The 23909-nt window shown below is 45.8% G+C and overlaps 1 protein-coding gene across 1 annotated transcript; it reads left to right on the top strand.

Annotated features, from left to right (window-relative positions):
- Window positions 1–718: 718 nt before the first annotated feature.
- LOC108032540 (uncharacterized) lies at window positions 719–23891 on the top strand. Its single transcript, XM_017106413.3, has 20 exons — window positions 719–862; window positions 8744–8886; window positions 9285–10027; window positions 10100–10259; window positions 10322–10565; window positions 10629–13170; window positions 13232–13575; window positions 13637–13847; window positions 13913–14271; window positions 14332–16294; window positions 16357–16515; window positions 16576–18122; window positions 18190–18814; window positions 18883–21151; window positions 21211–21380; window positions 21433–21519; window positions 21578–22137; window positions 22194–22394; window positions 22464–23154; window positions 23707–23891. Exons 2-20 carry the CDS (start codon window positions 8814–8816, stop codon window positions 23767–23769), a joined length of 13011 nt encoding a protein of 4336 aa, XP_016961902.1. The 5' UTR covers window positions 719–862; window positions 8744–8813; the 3' UTR covers window positions 23770–23891.
- The last annotated feature ends 18 nt before the right edge of the window (window positions 23892–23909 follow it).

The following is a 23909-nucleotide window of genomic DNA, read 5'->3' as shown; positions in this document are numbered from 1 at the left end:
GCACCTCAACAAAAAAACTACTTCAATTTTAAATAAATTCAAAAATATCAAATAAAAGCCTACTAAAACATTGAAAAAGTACCCACATTTATATAACTAAATTTGACTTCCCTTACATTTTACAAAGCTTTAATAAATAAAAAATTGTAAGTAAATGTTAATGAAACATAAACAAATTGTAAATCGTTAGCTATATTTTCTGTGTAAGAAATTGTAGTTTTGTAGCAGTGGATTACGTTTCGGCTGGGTTACATTGTGGTTTGAACAACAAACTTACTATAAGTTTTATATAACTTTAGTTGCTCTTGACAGCCGGCAAGTAGACTATGTTTCCTTAGAACATTATGTAGTGATTATTGTGGTTCCACGTACCATTAGTAATGAAAACTAATTCAGTACATATAAGTGTAAGTGAATATAAGTATAAGGAAATGTAAATATACTTATAAGAAAAATACCTCGCAAATCGTTCTTGGTTTGGAATAATACATTTAAAAGTTAAATTCCAATTTTAATTGTAAGCCTGGAATTCAGCTTTCTTTATTTCAGCCTCATTTTTTTGAGTGCATCGCGGGGTCATAGGGCGTGTGGCCCAGTGTCTGTGTGAGTTGTCGATAGTCGGCCCAGCCGAGAGCCTGCGAACGAACGAGCAGCAGCAGCAGCATCTGAATCAGAATCAGCATCAGCCAGAATCCATCGCCTCATTCGTGTTTGCCGCTTCGTGGGCAACGGACGCATCCTCAGAACTCAGAACTCGAGTGGAGTGACGAGCACGAGAACGGAACCGGAAACGAAACCGAGAACGAAAGCGAGCGACAGAACGAGAGCCTGTTGAGAGTTTGGCGCCGCGTTCGAACAGGAAGTAAGGATAAATTCACCGCTTTCCGACTTGGCTGGCACTTGTACGCCATCCTGTTGCGCCGCCGCATTTTATCCTTAGCTTTTGCGTTCGTGTGAGTGGTTTAGTCGGCCCGTGCAAGTGTGTGCCTAATGTACCGGAAATGAGCCTGCAGCTCATTAATGTCGGCCATTTTTTCTCCATAAAGTGCACTCAAATGCGGCAAATTCAAATGGGGGAAAATGCGATTACGTTGCAGAACCCAAATGTGTCGGAAAATGTGCAAAAAAGGGCTGGAAAGTTTCCGAAAATAACCTCAAACTGTGAAAACCCGTGCGCCACATGTCGCTGAAATCGTTCGTTAACATCTCATACGTGCTGAATATGTGGATTTTGTATAGAAATAAGACCCGAACCCAGATAAGATTGGGTCAAGAGTTCAGTACAAAACAAGAGGGAATAGTCGCGTTTAATCAATGTCGGGTTTTATAAATAAAGTGTGTGAATTGATAAGCAGCTGTCGGGGAAGAGCTCTGAAAGATCTCTCAATTTCAGACTGTCTTACTCCGTTTTCTTGTGAAATTGCACTATGAGTAGGCAGTTTCTTTGTGTTATGATGTTATAATTTGTATAATATCAGAGATATTTTAAAACTAATTATATAATGGCGTACTTTTTAAGTAAGCCTACAGTTTATTCACAGTGACTCGAGTTCCTTAAACCATTCATTATATTTTATCTGTAAATGTAATACAACCTCTCATGAGAGAGTAATCTGTGCAAAAACAGATCAACCAAAAATTTTAAAAACGTGCGAGTACTTTGAGCTGATAGCTTGAAAGTGATAAGACACCTCAGAATGAAATCAGCTACAAATTGTAACAAAATGGATCCGTTTCCGCAGCTAAGTGAAAATGAGATCACCTTTTAATATATTTATTAATGAAATATAAATAGGTGTGAATGTAAGCGTAATGCTAGCCCTTGAAAACTGGTTTTCCCACAGTTTTATGTGTTCAACATTTCTTTTGTGGACTACCTTTAAATGGAAACTTAGTGCCCCTAACTTTAAGTTGAACATTTTTGAAGACACAACTTATATACTCAAGATCTATAGCCATTTCACCTTCCATAGGATTTGTCTGACTATTTTCGTATTTTTAGAGCGAGTGTTTTAAATCTTCTTGATCGTAGCACATAGTGACTACTATTACTCCTTTAATACTTATTAAAGGAATAAAAAAAAGTTCCTAAATAAATCCTATAAATTTGGAAAAATCATTTTCATTTCTGGAATAAAACAATTCACTTAGAAATGTTTAGATTTAGTATTTATGTAGACCAATATCTTATCATCTTGTCATCTGGTTCTTAATGAAAAACTGTCAAAAAGCTTTGGGTTTGGTGATTTTAATAAATCCTTTCTCTTTGATAAGAAAAACTCGAAAGTATTTGTATCCCTAGCAAATTCCATAGGGAACTTCATTGCCTTTGCACAACATTCCGTAAGCTCGGTGTTTTCCTGCGGAATTCCACACATGAAACACGAGGCACTTGCAAGTGACAGATTCAGATTGTGCAGGTGAAAGGATTACGCCTTCTGCGACGCACTTCACCGTCGCCACGCCCGTCAGCAGCTCACGGAGAGCATTAGCGAGGCCCCACTGTGCCGCGTTCCCCTAATTTCCTCAAGCGATGTGTCCACTTGTTGGTCGCCACTTAGCCCCAAGTCAGCCCAAAAATGTCGCTCCAAAAACATGTGTTGACATCAATCTGCCTGGGCGAAGGTGTGCAGGGGAGAAATTCCCGCATATGTCTAGGTCCTAAAAATGATAAAGCACCGGGATAAGAAGTGACGCAGGGGGAGACGTATATAAAACAGCTCTTAAAAGGAGAAACTCTGTCAAAATGAAGTGCTCAAACCAGCTAGATATATTAGAGTGAAAACGCTTATTTAGGGCTTCATTATGAACCGCATAAAACCCATCCGTTCCTATGAAACACCTCCCCAGACTAGACAGCCCCCAAATGGCCCAAATGGTTAAGGACCTCGAGAGCAACACGTGCATTGTGCTTTCAATTAGGGACCATACAAGAAGGCCGGCCGGAAAAAGCGTAAAAAGGGACTTAAGCAGATGGCTGCTGGGAAACTAGTTCCCTTTTCGGGCTTCCGCTGCCCCCGCCTCCGCCTCGCGCCACTTGGCCATAATTTTTTTTAATTACAAAGCCATAAAAATTAAACGAACCAAAAGTGCGGCCACGACGACTGCAACTAAGGACTAAGTAGCCTAACGACAGGAGCCGCACGACAGCAACAGGAGCAGGGATAAAAAGGCAGCTGGGGCAAGTGGAGCGAGCGGCAACGATTTAAGCCACATAAAACCAACAAACAGACAAAACTGCCAGTTGGAGGAGGGATCCTGGGTGCAGTCATCCTGCGGAGCAGCACTATTTACAGCCAACTGCTTGGCAACACCTTCACCGGAAAGCAGCAGCGGAAATGGGGGTGGCGGTGGGCATGGGGAACGCCTGCAGTTGACTACAAGTCAAACCGAATGGCAGGGGGATATTTTTTTGTTCAACGTTTAAACCAAATTTGCATAATAGTTCTTCTTTCCGTTCGCTGCAAGTGTGCGGAGGAGCAACTGGCATCAAAATCTAAGTGAGCATTCGCAAATTATGCAAATGTTTGCCAACTGAAAGCGAGCGACACTCGCTTTAAGACCTGCAGCACTCGTACAACGGTGCGTATGCGTATTGATTTGAGGAGCTTGCAGGTGTTCGAAATTGCCAACGGAATGAGAACTTGGTGTGGTTTTGAGCGAACAACAAATTCCTTGCCTTTAATATTAAGTACAGAGATGTTATGGGGTTTTTTAGTTTAATGGGTTCCTTGGTTCAATTTTCCCCTCTAAATGTTCAATCAAAAGTAGTTCTTTAAGCTTAATATGCGGTTAAGAAAACTGACCTATGATTTTGGTTTTGGTTTTCAATTTTTAAAATCTTCCCTCTTAGAGTAAAAATCTGTTTTGCACTTCAAAATTAAAAGACCTAGGGCCATTTTGTTCCTCATTTAAACATAATCCCAGCATTCTTCTCAAAAGAAAATTTGCTGATATGGCCACAGTTCTTCTCTCGGACATTCTAGTTCGTTTAATATCCTGTTAACGTTTTCACCCAAAGCAATTTGACAGGAACCCGTAGTATCAGACATTTTTCAAAACGCTTCCCTACACTTCTTACTTTCAAACCAACCCAATCCCATGCTTCCTTAACTATTTTCTCTTTTCTCCCTGGCAGGTTCTCAGTTTACCGGTGGAAATCACGCCTCTGGCAATTTTAATCTCGTTTATTAGCCATTTTTCAAGTGATACACATAATTTTCAATTTTCCAATTTCTCACCCAGCGCACGAGCAATTTCCACCTGCCTTTCCCAGGCCCTTGTTCCTCGATTTCCGCACCGTTTTTGCCCTTTCTTTCACCCATTGTCTTTATCGAACATGAAAAAATGCATTGCATATTGTATGCACGTCGAATGGGTATGGGATGAGGGGAGTCGGAGTCGGAGGGCTAGGACAAACACGACGCCCATTTGGAGGCCATTAGGGGCAGGATGGTCCGGCCGGTTGGTTGCAAAAACAAGGGCCAGCAACAATAACAAGCAGCCTATGCCGAGCGGAGCGTGATGGCGCTAAAATGGCAGCCAGGTGGTGAGGTGGTACCAAAAAACGATGGCTTCCGTCAACCAGTCCCCCGACTATTTGCTACCTGGTACTGACAAGCTTTTGCTGTTTTGGAAGGGAAAAACCAAAAACCAATTTGTATTGTTATTTCAACAATTTGGCCTGCTGTTTTTGATCGAGGAGGTATACACGCCGATTATGTAGGTTCTCAAAGGCATCATGTTTGATATGGTTACCCCCAATGCCATATACTTTGTAGTCTATTTTCACAGGGTAAAATATCACTGGGGAAAAACTAATAGAAGTCAGATCGCCGCGGCCTTAGTGCCCCGTGCCCTCTGTTTTTTGTGCCCTTTATGGAGGTTGCAAGTGGAGGAATGTGAGGCGGGAACAAACTGCTGCATCTTTATGCAATGACTGCTTGCTTCCGTTGTCATCGTTTCCTGTTCCTTTGTAGCTTTTGTTGCTGCTGCTTCCGGTGACTCTGCTGCATGCCACGCACTCAAAATTTTCGAATAAACGCCATGGCAATGGAGGAGATGTGCTCCTTGGGCTGGCTGATTCTTTCCTTTTTTTAGCCAGCTCCAATTTAGTTTGCAACTCCTCGAAGTTGATGTTTCCTTCGCTGCATGGGGGAACTTTTCTTTTCCTACTTTGTTATTAGATTTGCATGCCAGCAGCGACGACGACGATGAGAATTTCCGCCTTACAATTCATGCGGAACATATGGGTGTGAGTGCGTATGCGCCACGCACGACCCCCGCTTCCTAACCTTTTGGGAGGGCTTTTCAGCGCCCCCTTTGCCGGAAAATTGTTGCAGCAAACGTAATTGCATTTACTTTGGAATTTATGTTAGTGGGAATTTTTTCCTTTTTTATGCCCGCTTTTGTACCCGTAGCCAGGGGGACGGAAGATCAAGGCGAGACTCCGTCAGACAGAGCCAAGGTTCAATGGATGCCTAGAAAATCTGATGAGGAATCACCATGGTTTTACTTAAATCGATTGGTTGCAAGTTAACTGGATGAAGCTAAGCTACATGGGATGCGATATAACAATAAACAAATATTCGTTAAAATAACTGAACGTCTTACCAGGTTAAACAAATGTAAGACGTACCCTAAAAAAAATGATTTTTTTGTTATGACTGGTTTCTTAAAAAATACAATTTTTATAATATTTTTATAAATTTGTAATAAAAGGGGAAGTCTTTTTAAAAAAAACGTTAAAGAGCCCCCTAAGCGAATCTTTGTTTTTCCTATGTTCTAAGCCATATGCAAAACTTTGCTTTTGGAAATCGTCATTTCAGGTGTTCCTTTAACTCGCTAACAATCTGCTAGGACTCTCCTTGCGCCCTTGTGCACTTTCGCCCCAGAACCTCGCCAGTTCACTTTCCTGTTCTTTTCTCCTCGTTCTGCAGAACTCGACTGCAACTTCACCTTCACTTGAAAATTGCATTTTTACCAAAATGTTTGCCTGGGAAATGTTCTATGAGAGGTGCCCTGGGAGCGGGGGGCTGAGAGGTGTGAGTGTGTGCGGGGGGGAAATATGAAAACAAATGGCTCCTGAGTTTCTCTGGCTTTGGCCAAGTAATCGTAAGTTTTGTTTGCTCGGGGATCGCACTGGGCTGGGGCCACAGAGGTGGGTAGTTTGAATTTATGTGCACTCCGGCTCCTTGTTATTGCTCCTTTTTTGGGCTTTTGATTTCGGGTCGGAGGGGTGTTGGATTCGGATACAGGCTCAAAGGCTTAGTGCAAAAGTGCAGCAAAAATCATCAAAGGAGCCAGCCCCGAAAATCCCATTTCCATTATTATTATTCTTGCAAATCGTTGTCAAATTATATGTGTGTGGATGTGCGAATATCGGATAGTTCTACTTCTATTCCGAGTCCGGCTTCGCGTCCCCACTCGTCCGGGCAGTCGCGGAAGTTAAGCCGCTTATCGCTTATCAGCTTTGTCTGTTTTACGGATAAAAACGGCAGCAGTATTAGAGGAATACACTGGTAGAAAAACCACTCTAGTATGCCTTTAATATTAACTCATAATATTATACAATTTTTTTATTACTAGATTTAATCTATTGTCCAAGATCATAATTTAGAAATGTTTATATTTGTTTTTTGGGACTTTGCTTTATTTTTCTTTGTGTGGAAAAGCAGCACTGGATTAACCTGCAGGGTCTGGTGCAGAGATTGAGGGTCGTGGGGTCATTGCTGACAAGAGATAGTAGTGTGGAAGGGGATTGGTTTTGGCCGAAGACCTCCTGGCCTGCAGTGCATACAAACTGGCATTGTTCTTATTTTTCGTGGCTCGCTGCCTTGCTAATCTCAGTGCATCGTTCGTGGGAAACCTTAATTGATAAGCTGCACATTTCGGTGGAAAGCTTTAAATTCATAGATTATGGATACGGAATTTTGCCTGAAACTAAGCCACTGCAGTTTGGAATTTATAACATTAAGTAACTCACTTTAAGACCTTTAATGAGCCACCCCATACCAATATGTTAACGGAAACTGGGCTGAAACGCCATTAGAAGAGCAAGCACGGAGCCTCAAGGACAAAAAGTAGCCTGCTGAGAAGGGAGCGGCGATAAAACATAGAGGAAACTGCAATTTGGCCCGATTGGCGTCAGCAGCGTGATTTGCAATCATTATTTACCCGAGCAGCCAGCAGCAAACGCAATTCAATCTGTGACAGCCGCACACAAGGATTCCGACAGTTATCCTGCGGGCGGCAAGATGGGTGCAGCGGAGGGAGCTCGCAGTCCTTGATGAAAATGAACGAATTGATGTACACGCCACGCCGGCCAAATCCGGAGCAGCAGCAGCAGCAGTGGCATAAGTTGGAGCAGGAGTCGAAGTGCAAAAAAGTGTTAAGTGCACTCACTGTTTCTTGCAGCAATCATTGTCAGCAAGCAGCCAGAACCGCAATCAAACCGCAGGAACCGGATGAGGAGGGGACATACGGGCAGAGGTGCTACCACGGGTATTTTCTGGATATTCTTTTCACTTTTACTTCAGGAATATCCAAAGTAGATGTGGTTTTCCCGTTTTTAATTACATTTAATTGTGTAAATTAATCAGCTTGTTCTGAACAAAATACTATAGTTTTATTATTTTTTGAAACTAGAAATATTAGTTTTTGTTAGAACCCTGGTTTCTTAACGGATTTCTTAATAAGCCAAGGAATATAGAACATAAGTAAAGTGAAATGTAAATAATATTCTATCTTTCAGTCATTCGACTTATCAACATGATATCTTAAGATCCTGAAACCTTTTGTTTTATGAGATAGGAAGTTCTACCCATCAATATGATTTTTTAAGATCCTAAAATCTTTATTATAAGAAATAAATATTTTTAAAAGGGGTATAAAGGGAAAGTACTCTCTTCTCACTTTTTTTAAACCAATAATTTTGAATAAATCCCCTTCTGCTGCAATATTTTCCTTTGTAAAAATCCGCCAACACTGTTGTACGGGTGCAAGATTTATATGCAGCTGTAATGTGCAATACAGCAAAGTGCAGGGGGCAAAGACAAAAAAGATTTTGCACTCTAGTTTTGATTTTTCCCCTCTCTTTTTTGTGTGCTGCAGCTTTAAAATCAAATGCAAATGCAAACAACAGTTGGCATCAATCGAAGCTGTCGGGGATAGCCCCGCCCGGCAGGAGTCCTCCTGCCGCCCCCACTTTATTGCTGGAATTAATGATGGCAGCGGCACTGGGACTACTCCTTGGGTCTTGGGCTTGTGTGTTTTATGTGGAATCAAGTGGAAATTCAATTGATTTGCTTTGGCTTTGCATTTGGTTCAACAGGGGGTTGTGGGCAGGGGGCGGCGGCGGTGGGCGTGGCGTGTTATAATAATGGACGGATGACTGTGGCCGGGATATGAGCGGCTTCAAAGGAAATCGCACACATTCCTAAGCCAAACGCACTTGACTGAGAAATCATTTTGTGAATATTACAGAACTACACGAGGAGCTCCTCCTTTTGCCCTTGCTGGAGCTTCTGCTGGTGTCAGCATGTCAAATACGAGCGCTCTGAAGTAAACTCGGCAGTTCCCTCACTTTGCCCAATCAATTGCAAAATTTATTTAATTAAAGGCCGAGAGCAGTCGGGGCAGTCAACTGGCAGTGATGATTCTTAATGAAGTCGCAGTTGAACAGGATTATCTCCATTTGCCATGCCCATATTGCTCAACAGACTGTCTCACTCCTCTCTTGCAGGCACTTCGCCCACATGTAACCTTGTCCAAGCTCATCCGGAAGCACGTCGATCGCCAAGGAAAAGCCCATCATGGGCCCACTGAAGCCACTGGCGGCCATTTGGCTGCTCCTGCTCATCGCACACACTCGGGCAGTGAGAGAAAGTAATTAATTTCACATTTTTAACGGCCGATTCCTCAATGTCGTGATAAAGGGTTGTTTTGGGAAAAATTATTTAAGTGGAATTTTCCAACTGGAGCGCTTCCTCTAATTAAAAGTCTCTGTCAAACAGTTTGCCTATTCTTTCTTCAAGGGTTTTTAAGACCTAATTTCGAGCTAAATCGCGTTGTTCAATTAACACATCACATCTTGAAAGTGAACTTATTTTTCTAAAGAGTGTATCTTTAAGTTAACATGCTCTGACAGATGGCAAACTAGAGCCCTAACATCGCATTGAGAAATCGGCCCTTTAGATAATAAGGGTCAAAAAATGCTTTTAAGTTGATATGACATAATCATAAAAGTATAAATAAATGTGTAATATAATGTAAAATATTTTTAGATCCCCTGAAGGACCCTCGCATATGCGGTAGGCCACAATGTGATTCCACCAAGACCAAGTTCAGTTACGGCGAACAACTGTACAGATACGAGTATACGGTGGCTGTGCGCACCGAGTTCGCCGGATCCGGCGACAATACCTCCGACCTGCTGCTCAAGTCCAACTTGGAGATATTCTTCCCAAAGCCCTGCGAGGGCTACTTGCGGATCAACGATGCCAAGCTCTTCGATAAACTGGAGGACCTCAATGAATCGTCCAATAATGGCGAATCCTCCGCCGAGAAGCCCAAGGAGTACGATTACTACGATAATCTGGGCAACGATGAGTCCGAAACGGAAGGTTTTGAGGACCTGCATCCCAAGAGTGCGAGTCTGAGCGGCGATCTTACTCAAAACCTACTGCGCTTTGCCTTCCACGATGGCCTCATCAGCGAGGTGTGTCCGCAGGAGCAGGAAACGCCATGGGTGCTCAACATCAAGAAGGGCATCCTGTCAGCCTTCCAGAACACCATGATGCGATTTGACGTTGATTCCAATACAACGGAAACGGATGTATCCGGTCAGTGCCAGGTGCAATACGCCCTGGAAGATACCGACAGTGTGTATGTCAAGATCCGGAAGACGAAGGACATCAACTCCTGCAGACAGCGTTATGCCACCCACTCGGTGCTGCAGACCACACCGTACACTTTCCGAGATGACAAGACCATCTGGCCCATCCTTAGGTCACAGAGCCACTGTAATGTGAGTAAAATTCTTTCTTAGTACTTTCTGTAAAAAACCTTATAAATAATGCTATATTTATGCGGTTTCCAGCTGACTATTGATAACAATGTCTACCGGGAGATCAGTTGTCAGGAGACACATCTGCTGGTGCCGTTCTCCAATGCCAGTTCTGGCGCCCTGACCACCAGTAGCAGTCTGTTGAAGCTAAAGGGGGAGGAACCTTACAGCGCCGGGGAGTTCTTAGAACAGAGTAAGTGGTTGCAAAATAATTTTACTTTACACTTAGGTAAATAAACCTCAAACTCTCTGTAGATCCCGAGTTGGTCGAAAGGCGGGAAACCCTAGTCTTCGATCATACCCCTGCCGTAAAGCCCTCGCACGATGAGATTAAGGCTGCCCGAGAGCTTTTGGTGCAAATGTGCGCCGTTGGTTTTCCCAATATCAAGCGTGAGTTCATAGATGTGTTCACCAACTTCCTGCAGACCTCCAAGAGCCTCGACTACAAGACTCTAAGTGTGTTGCTCCAGCGATCTGCCAGTACCTGCGAACAGGGAAAGTGAGTTAACTGAAGGAAATATTAGTTATTATGGTTTAAAAATCTGTGATTTACACTCTCCAGAAATCATGTATTGGAATCCCTGCCCTACATTGGCAGCACAGCCTCGTATAAGGTAATGCGGGATCAGATCGTCAACGAAAAGTTGACCAAGCAGATGGCTTACAGCTGGATGAGGTCCATGTCCTTCATCACACGTCCCGACGAGGAGACGCTGGAAACCTTCTATTCAATTCTAGAATACGCTAAGAACAGACTGGATCCGGAGTACACCCTGGGAGCCACAGCGGTGGTGCACAGCTTTTGCAAACACCACGATGCCTGCGAGGAGAACCTCAGAGTGCAGCAGATCATTAATCTTCTGGAAACCGAGTTCCTAAGTTTGTACAACCTCTTCAAGGGAGAGCGCCGCATTCGCGAGCGCATGGTGATTTTGCTTAAAGGATTGGGTAACATCGGCGTGGTTTCACCTGCTTTTGCTGAGCAACTGCAGTGGATCATCAAGGAGGATGCAGCCCCAGTGGATATTCGCCTACAGGGTATTTTGGCCTTCCGCAGGGTGGACTGTCCTCGCTATCGAAGCTTCTTCTTGGACAGCTATGCCAACTACACTTTGAACTCGGAGCTGCGTATATACAGTTACCTCCAGGCCATGAGGTGTCCCACTTACATATCCGTCGGAGCGATCAAATCGATCCTGGAGCACGAGCAAATCAACCAGGTGGGATCCTTTGTGTGGTCGCATCTGACGAACCTGGCCAAATCCAACTCCCCCGTTCGCATTGAGGCCCAGGGTCTCTTGCTGAATGATGAACTGTCGGAACGCTTCAAGATGGACATTCGTAAGTTCTCGAGAAACTACGAGCACAGTTTGTTCTTCGACGAGTACAATTTTGGAACCACCACCGATGCCAATCTTATCTTTGGCACTGATTCCTACTTGCCACGAATTGCCAGCCTGAACTTTACAGCCGACCTCTTTGGCCAGTCGGTGAACTTCTTTGAGTTGACTGCCCGGGCTGAAGGACTGGAGGAGCTGGCGGCCAATGCCTTTGGCCCCAAGGGTCCTTTGAGCGGTCAGCTGCTGCGCAAGAAGTTGTCCTTCCTCAATCGCTGGCTGGGCAACGAAAGTGCCGAGGAAGACGACACCCTTGAAAATCTGCTCAGCCTGGACAATCTGCGACTAAAGAGGAAGGCTCATCAAAGCGCTGATGTCTACGAGCAGGAGGAGGAAGAGGATTACGACTTCGAGGAGTCTCTGGAGGGGGCTAGGCGACACAAGCGGGATGTGAGTACCGCTCGCAAACAGGAGATTGAGCGCAATGTGGATAATCTAGGCTACAAGCTGAAGTACGACTACAATAACCCGAGGGCGCAGTTCGGTCTGCGGATCTTCGGCAACGATCTGCGCTACTACAACGTGGAGTCCATGATGGAGGTGCTGGCCCTGGCCGCCCAATTCAATCCCTTCCAGCAGGCCAAGAATGTGCTCTCCGGCAAGGAGTTCAAGCACACAGATTCGCGAGTCTTTCTGGATGCCTCCTACACAGTGCCCCTGGCCGTCGGTCTTCCATTGGCCATCCATGCCTTTGGAGCTTCTTCCGTGGACCTTCGAATCAGCGGTAACCTGGATGAGATGGATCCACCCACCGACTGGCACTTTGATGTTCAAGGCCGGTTTAAGCCCTCAGTGTCCGTGGATGTGATCACCACCATGCAGACGGACATGTTCTGGGATCAATCGGGCATTAAGGTCAAGAGCAACCTGTACTCCAACTCGGAGCTGGTGGCCAAGCTGAAGGTACGCGGCCGCAATCTGGTCTCGTTCTCTTTTGATCTTCCCCAGGATCAGAACGAGATTTTCAGCGTCCGATCGGAGCTGCTGGTTCAGAAGCGTGATGAGGAGCTTCCACAGGCGGGCATTGCCAAGAGGAGTGCCAACTCCACATGCACTTGGCCCGTTCTCGACCAGGCCATCGGATTGCAGATGTGCTCCCACTACAGTGTCCCGGATCTGAGCAACGCCACCGATGTTTATCCAAGCCTCCTGCTATCAGGTCCCCTTAACTTCAGCTTGATCCTTAAGAAATCCGATCTGAGTGCCAAGAAGTACGTGTTCGAGTACAAGTGGGATCAGCGTGATGAGAACAACAACTTCTCGCTGGTGTTTACCACACCAGGTTCAAAGGTTCCACGAGTTCTAGTCGCCAATGTGACCAAGGTACCCGATGCCTTCAACGCATCCGTTGCATTCGTGAATGGCCCCAATCAGGTATCTGCTGGGTGCAGCTATGATGGGAATCCAGATTTCCGACGCTTGGATGTTTACCTTGACACCAATGGTAATCGTTCTCTGGACCTGGGCATGGAACTGCGAAGGCACCAGGACTTCACCGCCTGGATATATAATCCTCGCATGTTGCTAGCCATTAATGGGGTCAATATTACCGGATTGGCGGGCACTGTAAAGGTAAATGAGAAGAATGGCATCAAGCAGCACGATGTGGATCTCTCCTTCGAGACCAAGAAGTTGCAGGCTGTGATTAAGGGCAACGTCGTCCAAAGCGAGATCACCACCTCCACCAACATGACCATTAAGTACAGGGTAAGTAACTGAACTCATGTTATTTAAACTAATTTAAAATTAATACCCCCATTTGACTTAGTTCCAAGCTAATAAAATCGAGGAGATTAACTTTGCCGGCAAGTTGGTTAATAATGGAGATAAAACTAAGACTGAATACCGAGGAAACTTGAAACTACAGACATCGGCCTATCCCAAGCTGAACTTCGCATCGGATGCAACTTGGCTTAGTCTTCAGGGCCACACTGAAGGCATGATCACATACAATAATGCACCGGATTATGTGAATCCCAACTATACAAGTCTTGTTCGTTTGGTCTTCGCAAGATCCCATTCAGAGGAATCTGCTTTGGAGGGATCGCGCACGAGGGCAAGTCTGGAACTGAAGCTACCAAGGTCAAAGATAGATTACCGCATTTTGGTTAAGTAAGTTTATATTTTTAACCGATTTTTGTTGTCACATTTTATAAACAATTTTTATCTCAAGGCACGAAGAACGCGTCAAGAATGGAACCGAGCACAATGTGATCGTGGGCCTTAAGTACGCTCCTGACAAGGAGATCACGGGTCTGTTCTCCGTTCATTTGCCAAGACGTAACCTGTTCGCCATTGATGCCTACATGAACGTGACTGTACCAGAATTTAATTCATGCACAGCCAGCCTGAAAGTCAATGAGAAAGCAACCAAGGACTATCTCGTAAGGAATATCCTTTGTTTTTAAATATGTACATCTTTATTAACTATTATTCCATAACCTAATAGATCTTCATCAATGGCTCCTGGTTTACTGGACACTCTATCGCAGTGAAGGCCAACTATAAGGACCGCAGCTCGCGGGTACAGGCCCTACATCACTTAAAGATGATTGTTGAAAGTCCATCCTTCAACATAACCTCCCTCAACATTGTGTACCGCCGAAACCAGCTTTTAATCTTCTACGATATTCAGGCCAAATATGACCAAGATCCCTACGGCCTGACAATACAGTATGCAGCAAATGCACACAATCGCAACTCCAATGCGGAAATACGACTGAAGGTGAAAGAACGTGACTACTGGGTCAATGCCAAGTTGTTGTCAGAGCAGCCGAAGCTCCTGCAGCTGGAATTCCACATTGATAAGTATGACTTTACAACCTTAGGAATAGTTTATATGCTTATTCCCTTTTTTGAAACCTACAGAATCCGCGATGTGCACATTAAGGTTGGCCTTCTGAATGTGGACAAGCGAAAGGAGTTATCCCTGGAACTCAAGTGGGATGCCAATCGTGATCCCAGCCAGCGATTGGGCCTGCTTGCAGAATACAATAGCCCTGGATCCAAGCACTATGATGGAAACGTGATGGTCACCTATCCGGAGCGCACCATCAACTTTGGCTTCAACTCTTTTACCGGAGGACCCAAATACTATGGCAAGATTCACGCCTCCTGGAGCATCAACGAGGTGATCGAATTCGAGTACGATGCGGGTATTCTGCCTGGTCAGACAATTCACAACTGGGTAAAGGCCGAGCTAAGGACGCCTTTTGATGGCTGGCGCACCAACAGCCTGAATGCCGGAGTTTATTGCCTGCACAACCTGATCCTAATCAACTCCACGCTCTTCTGGGCTGATGATCAAAAGCTGCAGGTGGGCTACAAGAGCGATTACGACATCAACGATCAGCTGGTTAGCTTTGATGTTCGCTTCGGCATCAACAGCACCATCCGCGATATTCCAACGATCAACGTGAAGGTTATCCATTGGCTGGATGCCAAGAAGGTGGACACGGAGCTATATCTGGGATACAGTGGACAGAACAATACCTTCAACACATACAGCATGGACTCCAGTTGGGAGATTGAGAAAAACCAGCGTTACCACAATGTTTCCGGCTTGGTCCATCTGGTTAGTCCTTTCAGGGGCTACGAGAAAGGTGGTCTGGTGGCCCAGTTCTCGCTCAGCGATCAGCGAGTGGTCAGCGGAGCAGCTGCTCTGAACTTTGATGTTCGGGAGTTCACTTTGACCATGGATGGCTATGTCAAGAAGTTTACGGACAACATGCTAACCATTAATATCACCACTCCCCTGGAGAAATTCCGCACTATCAACGGTCGCTTTGGGTTGAACGAAAAGAAACGCCATGCGGTTGCGGAGGTTAGAGCTCCTACGGCAGCTCTTGGAGTGGAGGCCTTGGCGGATATTAAGAATCTTCTGAACTTTGATGTCAAGCTGAGCCTGGCCACACCCATCGAAACTTTCCAACAGGCGGCAATATTCGCCCAGTTTAATCCGGAGCGTGTGGATATGCGTGGTTTGTGGAACAACGTCACTCTAGGATTCACCGGCGTATGGCACATGCAGAATATCACCGACTTTGAATACTCCTATATGGTATTTACTCCTTTGGCCGGCTTTGAGGAAAATGGATTCATAGTCCAGCTACTAAAGAGAGACGAGTTCATCTTCCAGCTGCATGGCAAATTGTCCAATTATAAAGTGGGTGTGAAGATCAATGGAAAGCCAAAGTCGGACTTGGTCAATAAGCTGGGTAGCAACAAGATGGAGTTGGAGATGCTTTACGATGCGGACTTTAAGCCCTTGAATGCTGAAACGGACTATAAGCCTGATCCAGATGAGGAGTACTTCTCGTACTTCACCGACTTCCAGGTGGACACTCTTTTGTGGCCCACTATAGTGGGTATTGTGGACATTCAGGAGATCATTGACTTCTACCTGGTTGTGGGTCATGTGCACCTGCCACAGGGAAAATTGGAGTTCAAGAATCGCCTCCACTTCCCGGACTACCTAAATGTGCACAATCTTCTGACCGTCAATACACCGTTTGCTGTGGCCAAGGACATTAAGTCTATAGTGGAGTACCACACCAACTTAAACTTCAACGCATTCTATGAGCGCGTCAAGTTCACAGTCAACAATGACAAGGATCAGGTGAAGGAACTGGGCTTTGAGTTCAACTACATTACACTGCAGGACAATGTGAAGCCCAAGGCACATGACGTTCAGCTTAAGTTCATCACACCTTATGAGCTGCTCCAGGAAATTGACATTCATGGACGTCTGGAAGTGGACGACAATGCCTATAAGGGCAACATCAGTGCGGTCACTGCGCACACACATCTCTCGATGGCTGCTTCCGTAGAAGTTAGTATTACATTTCTCATTTTTAAGTCAGTTATAAGTAACTGACTACCACTGAATTTCAGAACGAGGACACCTTCTTGGAAACCTCAGTGGGTATTCTGTTGGAGACAGATGTCATTCCTCACTACGCCTGCCAGGTGTACTTCAAGAAAGACTTCTCAGCCGTGGATAACACCATAGACATTCGCTTCGAGGTCACCGACAATGGAACACTGAACCAGGTAATCTCTTCAAAGTGTTTCCTAACTCCTGGCAAAATATTAATTGTATTTCCTAAACAGCTCCATATCACGACAGACTGGCACACCGATCCCTCTTACGTCGTTAATGCCAATGGAAAAATCAGAACAACCATGTTGCCACTTCAACAGGCCTCATCTTCTATTTTGCTTACCAAAGGACAAAACCCCCAGCTCAATTGCGATCTCAGCTTCCTGAGCCAGAATGGCCAGAGCATATCTTACGGAACGCGTGCTAACAAAAAGAAAGATGTCTTTAACATCGAGGTGTGGACTCCACTGAAAAACTTCCGGAACATTTCCATGCATGGCACTATCGCCAAAAATCCGCGCGATGCTGAGCGATATGATGTCTCAGGGTTCCTGTACAGGAACATGGCAACTTATGGCATCACAGGTGCTGTCCGTATGTCCAACACTTTGCCCATCGATGTCACATTAAGGGTTCAGCCTAAAGCTGGAGGGCGAGATGGTGTGATTGAGTTGAACATCCACGAGAAGGAGCCAAATAAAATTGGCTTCTCCTTTAGCGCCATTGAGGATGGCAAGATGTGCCAGATCTCAGGAGGTTACAGTATCATCGAAAGCAGTGGAGCCATGGATTTCTCTGTTCTTGTTGAAAGCACAGAACCGGAAATCGCCCGAATCAACTTTAATGGCAATCTTAAGCGTAACTCCAAGGGCTCTCTTGTGGGTGACTTGAACTTGGAGACTCCTTGGAAGTCCCTTGGCATCGATTCGGTGCACCTTCACTCGGATGTGGGCTTTAGCAGTGATGGCGGCAACATGGTGGGCGAATATAAGATCGGTCAGTTTATCGGACGTGGTAGTTGCCTGTGGTCTTGGGTTCTGGCCGAGAATCTGCAACTGGTGCTGGAGAGCTACTTGGAGAGGCCGAGCGCCCAGCCGAGAATCGTTCACGCCAGCGCCAAGTACCTGAACCCGGGACAAACATATGGTCAGTTGCAGGCTGGCGGTCGCCTGAGCGTCGATTCCAAGTGGAACCTCGATGTGAATGGCAATCTGCACTTTAAGTCCTCTGATGACTTCGACTTTAAAGTCATCACCGAATTGCCATTACCTGTTGGAGGTCGCCACCAGCTCAGTGCTAGCTACCAGGGCAATGTGATTTCCAAACAGTTTATCGACCCTGATTTTGTTTTTGAGGCCAGCTACGAAGGCTTGGAGGCGCAGAACAAGCTTCTATCCCGACTTTCTTATCGAAATAAAACCGATAACCTGAAGGGCTTGGGCCACGTCGAGTGGGGTGAGCTGAAGAGCCTGTCTGTGGTAGAGGGAGATTTCGAGTTGCTTAGAAAGCCAGGAGCTCGGAGAGAGTTCTCTGCCAAGATGATCACGCCCCAGTTCAAGGATGAGCACACCTTTGCCCTGACCGGACACTATGACAAGGAAAATGCTGATAACCACAACGTGGTGTGTGTACTGGACTATCCTGCCAGTCGTCGAATCACCGATGTGGATGTGTCGTTCAGTTCGCTGAGCAACATGCATGGAAACTTTAACAGCACCATGCCAACCTTCCTCAACGTCGGCTGGTTTAAGAGTGAATTTGATTTCACCACCAAAAAGTGAGTATATATTCCGGCTAATGGTCTAGCTTTACTATTTACTAATGATTTTACTCCGTTTTCGCAGTGGAAAGAGCTATCGGTACTGCCGCTGCTATTGGCCCAAGGATTCCGCATACTTTAAGTTGAACAGCAACTATGACACCGATAGCACCAATGCCAACCACAAGATAAATGGCAATTTAGAGGTTGAAGTTCCATTGGCCACCCGCCATCGAGCGGATATGTCCTATAGCTTGCAGAAGCAGCGTAATCAGAATCAAGGAGATGTCAAGGTGCTCTACAACGAGAAGCAGGTGCTGCACGGCACATACAATCGGGTGGAGCAGCAGAAGCATCCGATCTACAAGGAGACCACTGATATCTCGCTGGAGAACGAAGTGAAACCTTTGGGAATCCACTTTGTCAGCACCAGGGATGCCAGTGATCCCACTGGAACTCAGGACGTGAAGCACTTCGAGGTGTACGAGCTGAGGAACACAAAGAACTTTAACCTGACCGGAGAGCTACATTCACGGACCACCCTTAAGGCCCAGGACTTCAAGGTGGTGGCTATTCATCCTAATCGCGCAGTAGTCCTGAGCACCAAATACGAGGACGTCAGCCCCGAAGTGGTCAGGCAGCACACCAAGTTGGAGCTGTCGGAGACCGCCTGGATAGGATACAACCTGGAGCTGGGCAACTTTAGCAAGGTGAGTGAACGATATAAAACCCTAATTTCACTAGGTACTAATTTTTGAAACCTAACCATTCCACCAAGGTTGGCAACGAGTCCCAGAGCTTCGCCCTAGACATCTTCTATCCAAAGCGGAACCTCTCCACGTCTGGCCAGTACTACTTGACAGACACCCACTTCAACTCGGACTTAACCTTCCAATGGCTGGGCGGCAACTATGACGAACAGCCCAAGGAGATTCGCAGCAACCTTCAATGGAATGCGGAACCTTTGCGTCGGGGAGACCGAGAGCATCGCAATATTGCTCTAACGGTGTCACATCCTCTCCTGGAGAAGGACATTAACTGCAAGGCGACGTACTACCGTGGATTGCGGGATCTGCTGAGGACCCATTTGACCATCGACTATTCGGAATATCCTGACCAACTGATTGAGTTGGGCGCCCAGCTGACTGACAGATACAGTGAACTAGGCCATACCAATTACACATTCGAGGTGTACGGCAAGCATCGGGCTTCCGAGCTGGATGTTCAGCTGAATGGAACCCTGGCGGCCAGGAACTCCTACTATAAGACGTTGTCCACAGCCCACTACAAGCGTGATATATTCCCGGCGAGATACGGCAAGTTCCTGGCCCTGCTCGATGTCAATAAGCGGGAATTGGAGTACGAACGCCAGTCGCCATTCCACACGGTACGACTGCACTTGCTGCCCACAATCCGCTATCCGATTTACGGTTTGAATGCCACAATCTGGGATACCCCTGATACGAACCACTCGGGTTACATCTATGCGGACCTCTTGGAGCGCTATGCACGAATGGATTTCAACTTGACGGAGGATGCCAGTCAGAACCTTCAAATGGTGGGTTACATTCCGGATTCACGAAGTGCTTACCTGGACGTCTGGCGCAACTACGAGGAGATCCGAGTGATCGATATCAGTTCGTACCTTAAGATGAATCACTCTCGTCTGATAACTGGTCGTTTCCATTGGCGCCCATCGATTCGACAAGAAGTTCGGGAGAAAATCCAAGCAGTGGGCAAATCAGTCTACAGCTCCTTCTCGGAAGGAATAGACTTTTGGATAAAGTCTATCTACACGGAAACCACGGAGTCAATGGGCGTGGTATGGAATACAGCCAAGGAGTACAATAAGGATTTCATCGAGGACATTGGACATCTGAGTGTTTTGGAGGAGGATCTCGCTGATCTGCGCCTGTTTGTGAATCAGTCGTATGAAGCCAACGATTTCTATATCAAGAACGTGGTGAACTTCACCCTGACTATCCTGGATGAGCTGGCGATCAGGGATCACATCGAATCGCTGCCCAAGATCTTCTCGGAACTGTGGCAGGCAATGGGAGATTCCGGAAAGGCTCTACGCAACAGCATCGTGTGGCTCATCGATACCATTAAGACCACATACAACAATCTATTGGATGCGGTGGCCCGTTTCTTCCACGGCGAGAGTCTAACGTACATATCGGGTCTGTTGGAGAAGGGCATTGCGAAGTACGACAGTTTTGTCAAGGATTTGCACATCAAGTTCATCAAATATATCGAAAACCTGTGGCACAAAACTTGGTCCTTGGCGGAGAATCACTGGAAGGCAGTCCTGAAGCGTTTCGAGCCGCATCTCTTTAAGATGATCAGCTTTATAGAGACCACTGCTTGGAATTTCAGCAAGGAGGTGTTTGACTTTATCTACAAGCGTACCAACGAGCTGGCCGAGTCCCCGTACTTCAACAAGGTCTCCAGCTTTACGGCTGACGCGGAACGACTTTACCGCGATTTCAAGGCTAACGATGCCATTACCAACATCAAGAAGTACTCAACGCTGGCCTGGAACTTCGTCAAGGAGAAGTACTTCAAGCTGGTACCCTTCGGTGCGGAATTGAATGAGGTTCTTACCGAGATCTGGGAAGAAATCAAAGAATTGGAAAAAATCGAACAAGTCCAGATCATGGTGCAAAAGTATTACGAAATTGTGGCCAAGGTCGAATGGGTGGCCGACGAACTGCAGCTGGAGCATCGTCTTCATCAGGTTTACGGGCTGGTGAGGAACAAGTTCCGCAACTATGCGTTGAATGCTTTGGAAACCGCCGACATGTACAGAGAAGCCAAGACCAAGTTCGTTTTTGATCCAGAGGTGGGCATTATCGATCTTGAGCAGAAGTTGCCCATGTCATGGCACGCCTTCAACGAAACACCCAAGTTCGAGGAGATTCCGGAGTACCAGGTGCTAGCCAAGGCGCAGAGCTTCTTCAGTGAAACCAACTCGTCGATCGTCATGAAGCTTTATAATATGCGCACCCATCTGGATCCCAAAACCTGGCTGCCTCCTTACTATTGTAAGTCAAGGAAGGCTTACCTTAATAATTTCTTTATTTACTATTATTTTATTTTTTAGCTCGCGCCCTGCTCATCGACTCGCGACACTATATGACCTTTGATCAGCGCTATGTGGGTCTGAACCTCAACTTTGACGAGTTTGGTAATGGACGACCAAACTCCCAATGCAGCTATCTGCTGGCCCACGATTTCTTCAAGCGAAACTTTACCTTACTTTTAGAACCAGCAGTAGGTATTACAAAACATACCTTGATTTAGTGCTTAAACCTTTACTTTACAGAGCAAATCCCTGGCTGGCCAAGGACTTACTCGTAAACTAAGCTTCATTGCGAATGATCAACTGATTGAAATTGACCTGGGAACAGATGTAAGTCGTTTAATTAACCCCTATATTATAAATTCTCATCTTGTAATATTACAATCAGCACATAACTATCAATGGTAATCCACAACCGATCCTGCCGCTTAAACTGGGCGCTGTGAACATCCATAGAGATCTGGATGTACTGTCGATTAACTCGGACACCGAGTTCAGTCTGCACTGCAATGTTCAATTTGATCTGTGTTGGTTCGAGGTGAGTGGATGGTACTTCGCCAGGACAGCGGGATTGCTGGGAACCCTAAACAACGAGCCCTACGATGAGTACACCATGTCCAATAGTGTGATCTCCAATGAGACGCAGCCATTCACCGATTCGTGGAGCCTGAAGAAATGCAAGCAAACCAAGTTGGCCCAGCCTCAGGAGGTTAGCAAGGAGGTCAGTGACACCTGCGCAAGCTTCTTCCGCACTGGCATCCTGGCCACCTGCAGTGCAGTGATCGATCCCAGTCCCTTCTACGAGATGTGTCTGGACTTGGGCATGAAATCGCCGCCAATTCGTGCAGGACATCCGGCTGTCAAGGGAGCCTGTGCAGCAGCTCTGGCCTATATCGAGGCCTGTACAGCTCTGAAGGTTCCCATGCGGGTGCCCTCGCAGTGTGTGTTGTAAGTTACAAAATCCTTTAAAAAAAGTTCCATTACTGAATTTACAACTTTTTAAGCTGCCAACTGTCTAATGGTTCCTATGTCCCTGAGGGCACCTTCATGGAGCTGTCAGGCCCTGAGATTCCGAAGAGCAGCGATGTGGTCTTCATCGTTGAGGCCAAAGATTGCAATGCCAATCTGAAGACGTCCAAGAATATCATGACAGTGGTCAGCAGCATTGAAGAACAGCTGCAGGCCGCTAAGCTAACGAATAATCGGTATGTATTTTGTAAAATAGATTTACTTATTAATCTTCTAAACTTCTATTAAATTTGAAAAACCCCCAGCTATGCTGTGGTGGCTTTCGGAGGAGTTGCCCCATACGATAAGGCCAGAAGTGTCATATACGAACACAACGAATTCACCTCCAAGCCGGATCAGCTGGCCGACTACTTTGGCCACATCAACACCGGAAATGGCACCAGCAACGACATCCTTATGGCCATTTCCGCCGCTGCCAAATTGAACTTCCGTCCGGGCGTTTCGAAGACCTTCATCCTGCTCTCCTGCAGCAAGTGTGCGGCCAGGGATATGCGTTTCGACTACACATCCATCCTGCAGTATATGCTGGAGGAGGGCATTAATCTGCACATCCTGGCGGACACGGAGTTCGACTTTGAGCGCAACAGGAAGCTACGTCACTTCTTCGGCTTGGACAGTAGGCTGGTTTACTCGAAGCGTTTCCCCGAGGGCGATGCAGATAGCCGCAACACGACGCACATCCCCAAGAGCAACCTGGGAATCTGCACCACGCTCGCGGTGGAGACCCAGGGATCGGTGTTCAGTGCCCGCAAGCTGCAGCCGGAGCGGAAGTATCCCATCAAGCGATTCGCCACCATTTTCGCCAAGCGCGTCGCCCAAAGTGCCACGCCCATTCAGAGCCAGACCTGCGAGTGCTCCGCCCACAACACGGGCGTCTCCTACATGGCCTGCTCCCCACAGGCTCTGCCAGAGGAGAAGTACGATCTGGATGACTATGTAAGTTGAAGGGATGAAATATTCAAAAACTGGGGATAACTACAGTAACCCATATGGGAGAACTTCAATTTACTACTTGTCGCGCTTTCTCAGTGTCATTTTAAGGCTCTAGATCGCTATCTGTCAGATACAGTTCTCATGAATATTATATTGTTCAGAGAAACAAATTCGATTTCTCAATGTAAGGAAAATCTTAGGTAATCTTAAGTAAAATTAAATATGAAATTGAAAAGTATAATTTGTCCTAAGTAACTACTTAATAACAGCCAAGTAAAAACCAGCTATAAACAACAAGAAGTCAGTAGTTAACTGATACAACAAAGGATTTTTATAACATTGTTATTCCGCTTAAAGGTGTTTTTATCTACGGATCTTGAGATCTGACAGTAGATGTTATACCATTTTTAATACCTGACTACATAGAAATTGACATTTTGAATTTCAGTTAATAAAATGTTTATTTTAGGTTTAGATTCCACGTTTTAAGTAGCACATTGTGATAAGTAAATTTCGCAAATAATTTTTGATATTAATTAATTTAACATTTTTTAGGACTCCTTCAACAACTGGGACTGGAGCGACGAACCGGAGGGCGAGGCCAATGTTATGTCGTAGTTCTTAGTGCGCCACGATTAGTTAGATAGTTCACTTATGTCCCTGCAGAATGTAAGCTTTTTCTAATGCATAACCGACGGCATATTTTGTAAAAATAAATCAACATATAAAGCCAAAGTGTAGCCGCATTTGGTGTCATG

The sequence above is a fragment of the Drosophila biarmipes genome, chromosome 2L, assembly GCF_025231255.1.
Source record: "Drosophila biarmipes strain raj3 chromosome 2L, RU_DBia_V1.1, whole genome shotgun sequence".
In the NCBI taxonomy this organism is placed as follows: Eukaryota; Metazoa; Arthropoda; class Insecta; order Diptera; family Drosophilidae; genus Drosophila; species Drosophila biarmipes.
Note: the sequence above shows the minus strand (reverse complement) of the source record. Positions and strands in the feature narration are given on the sequence as shown.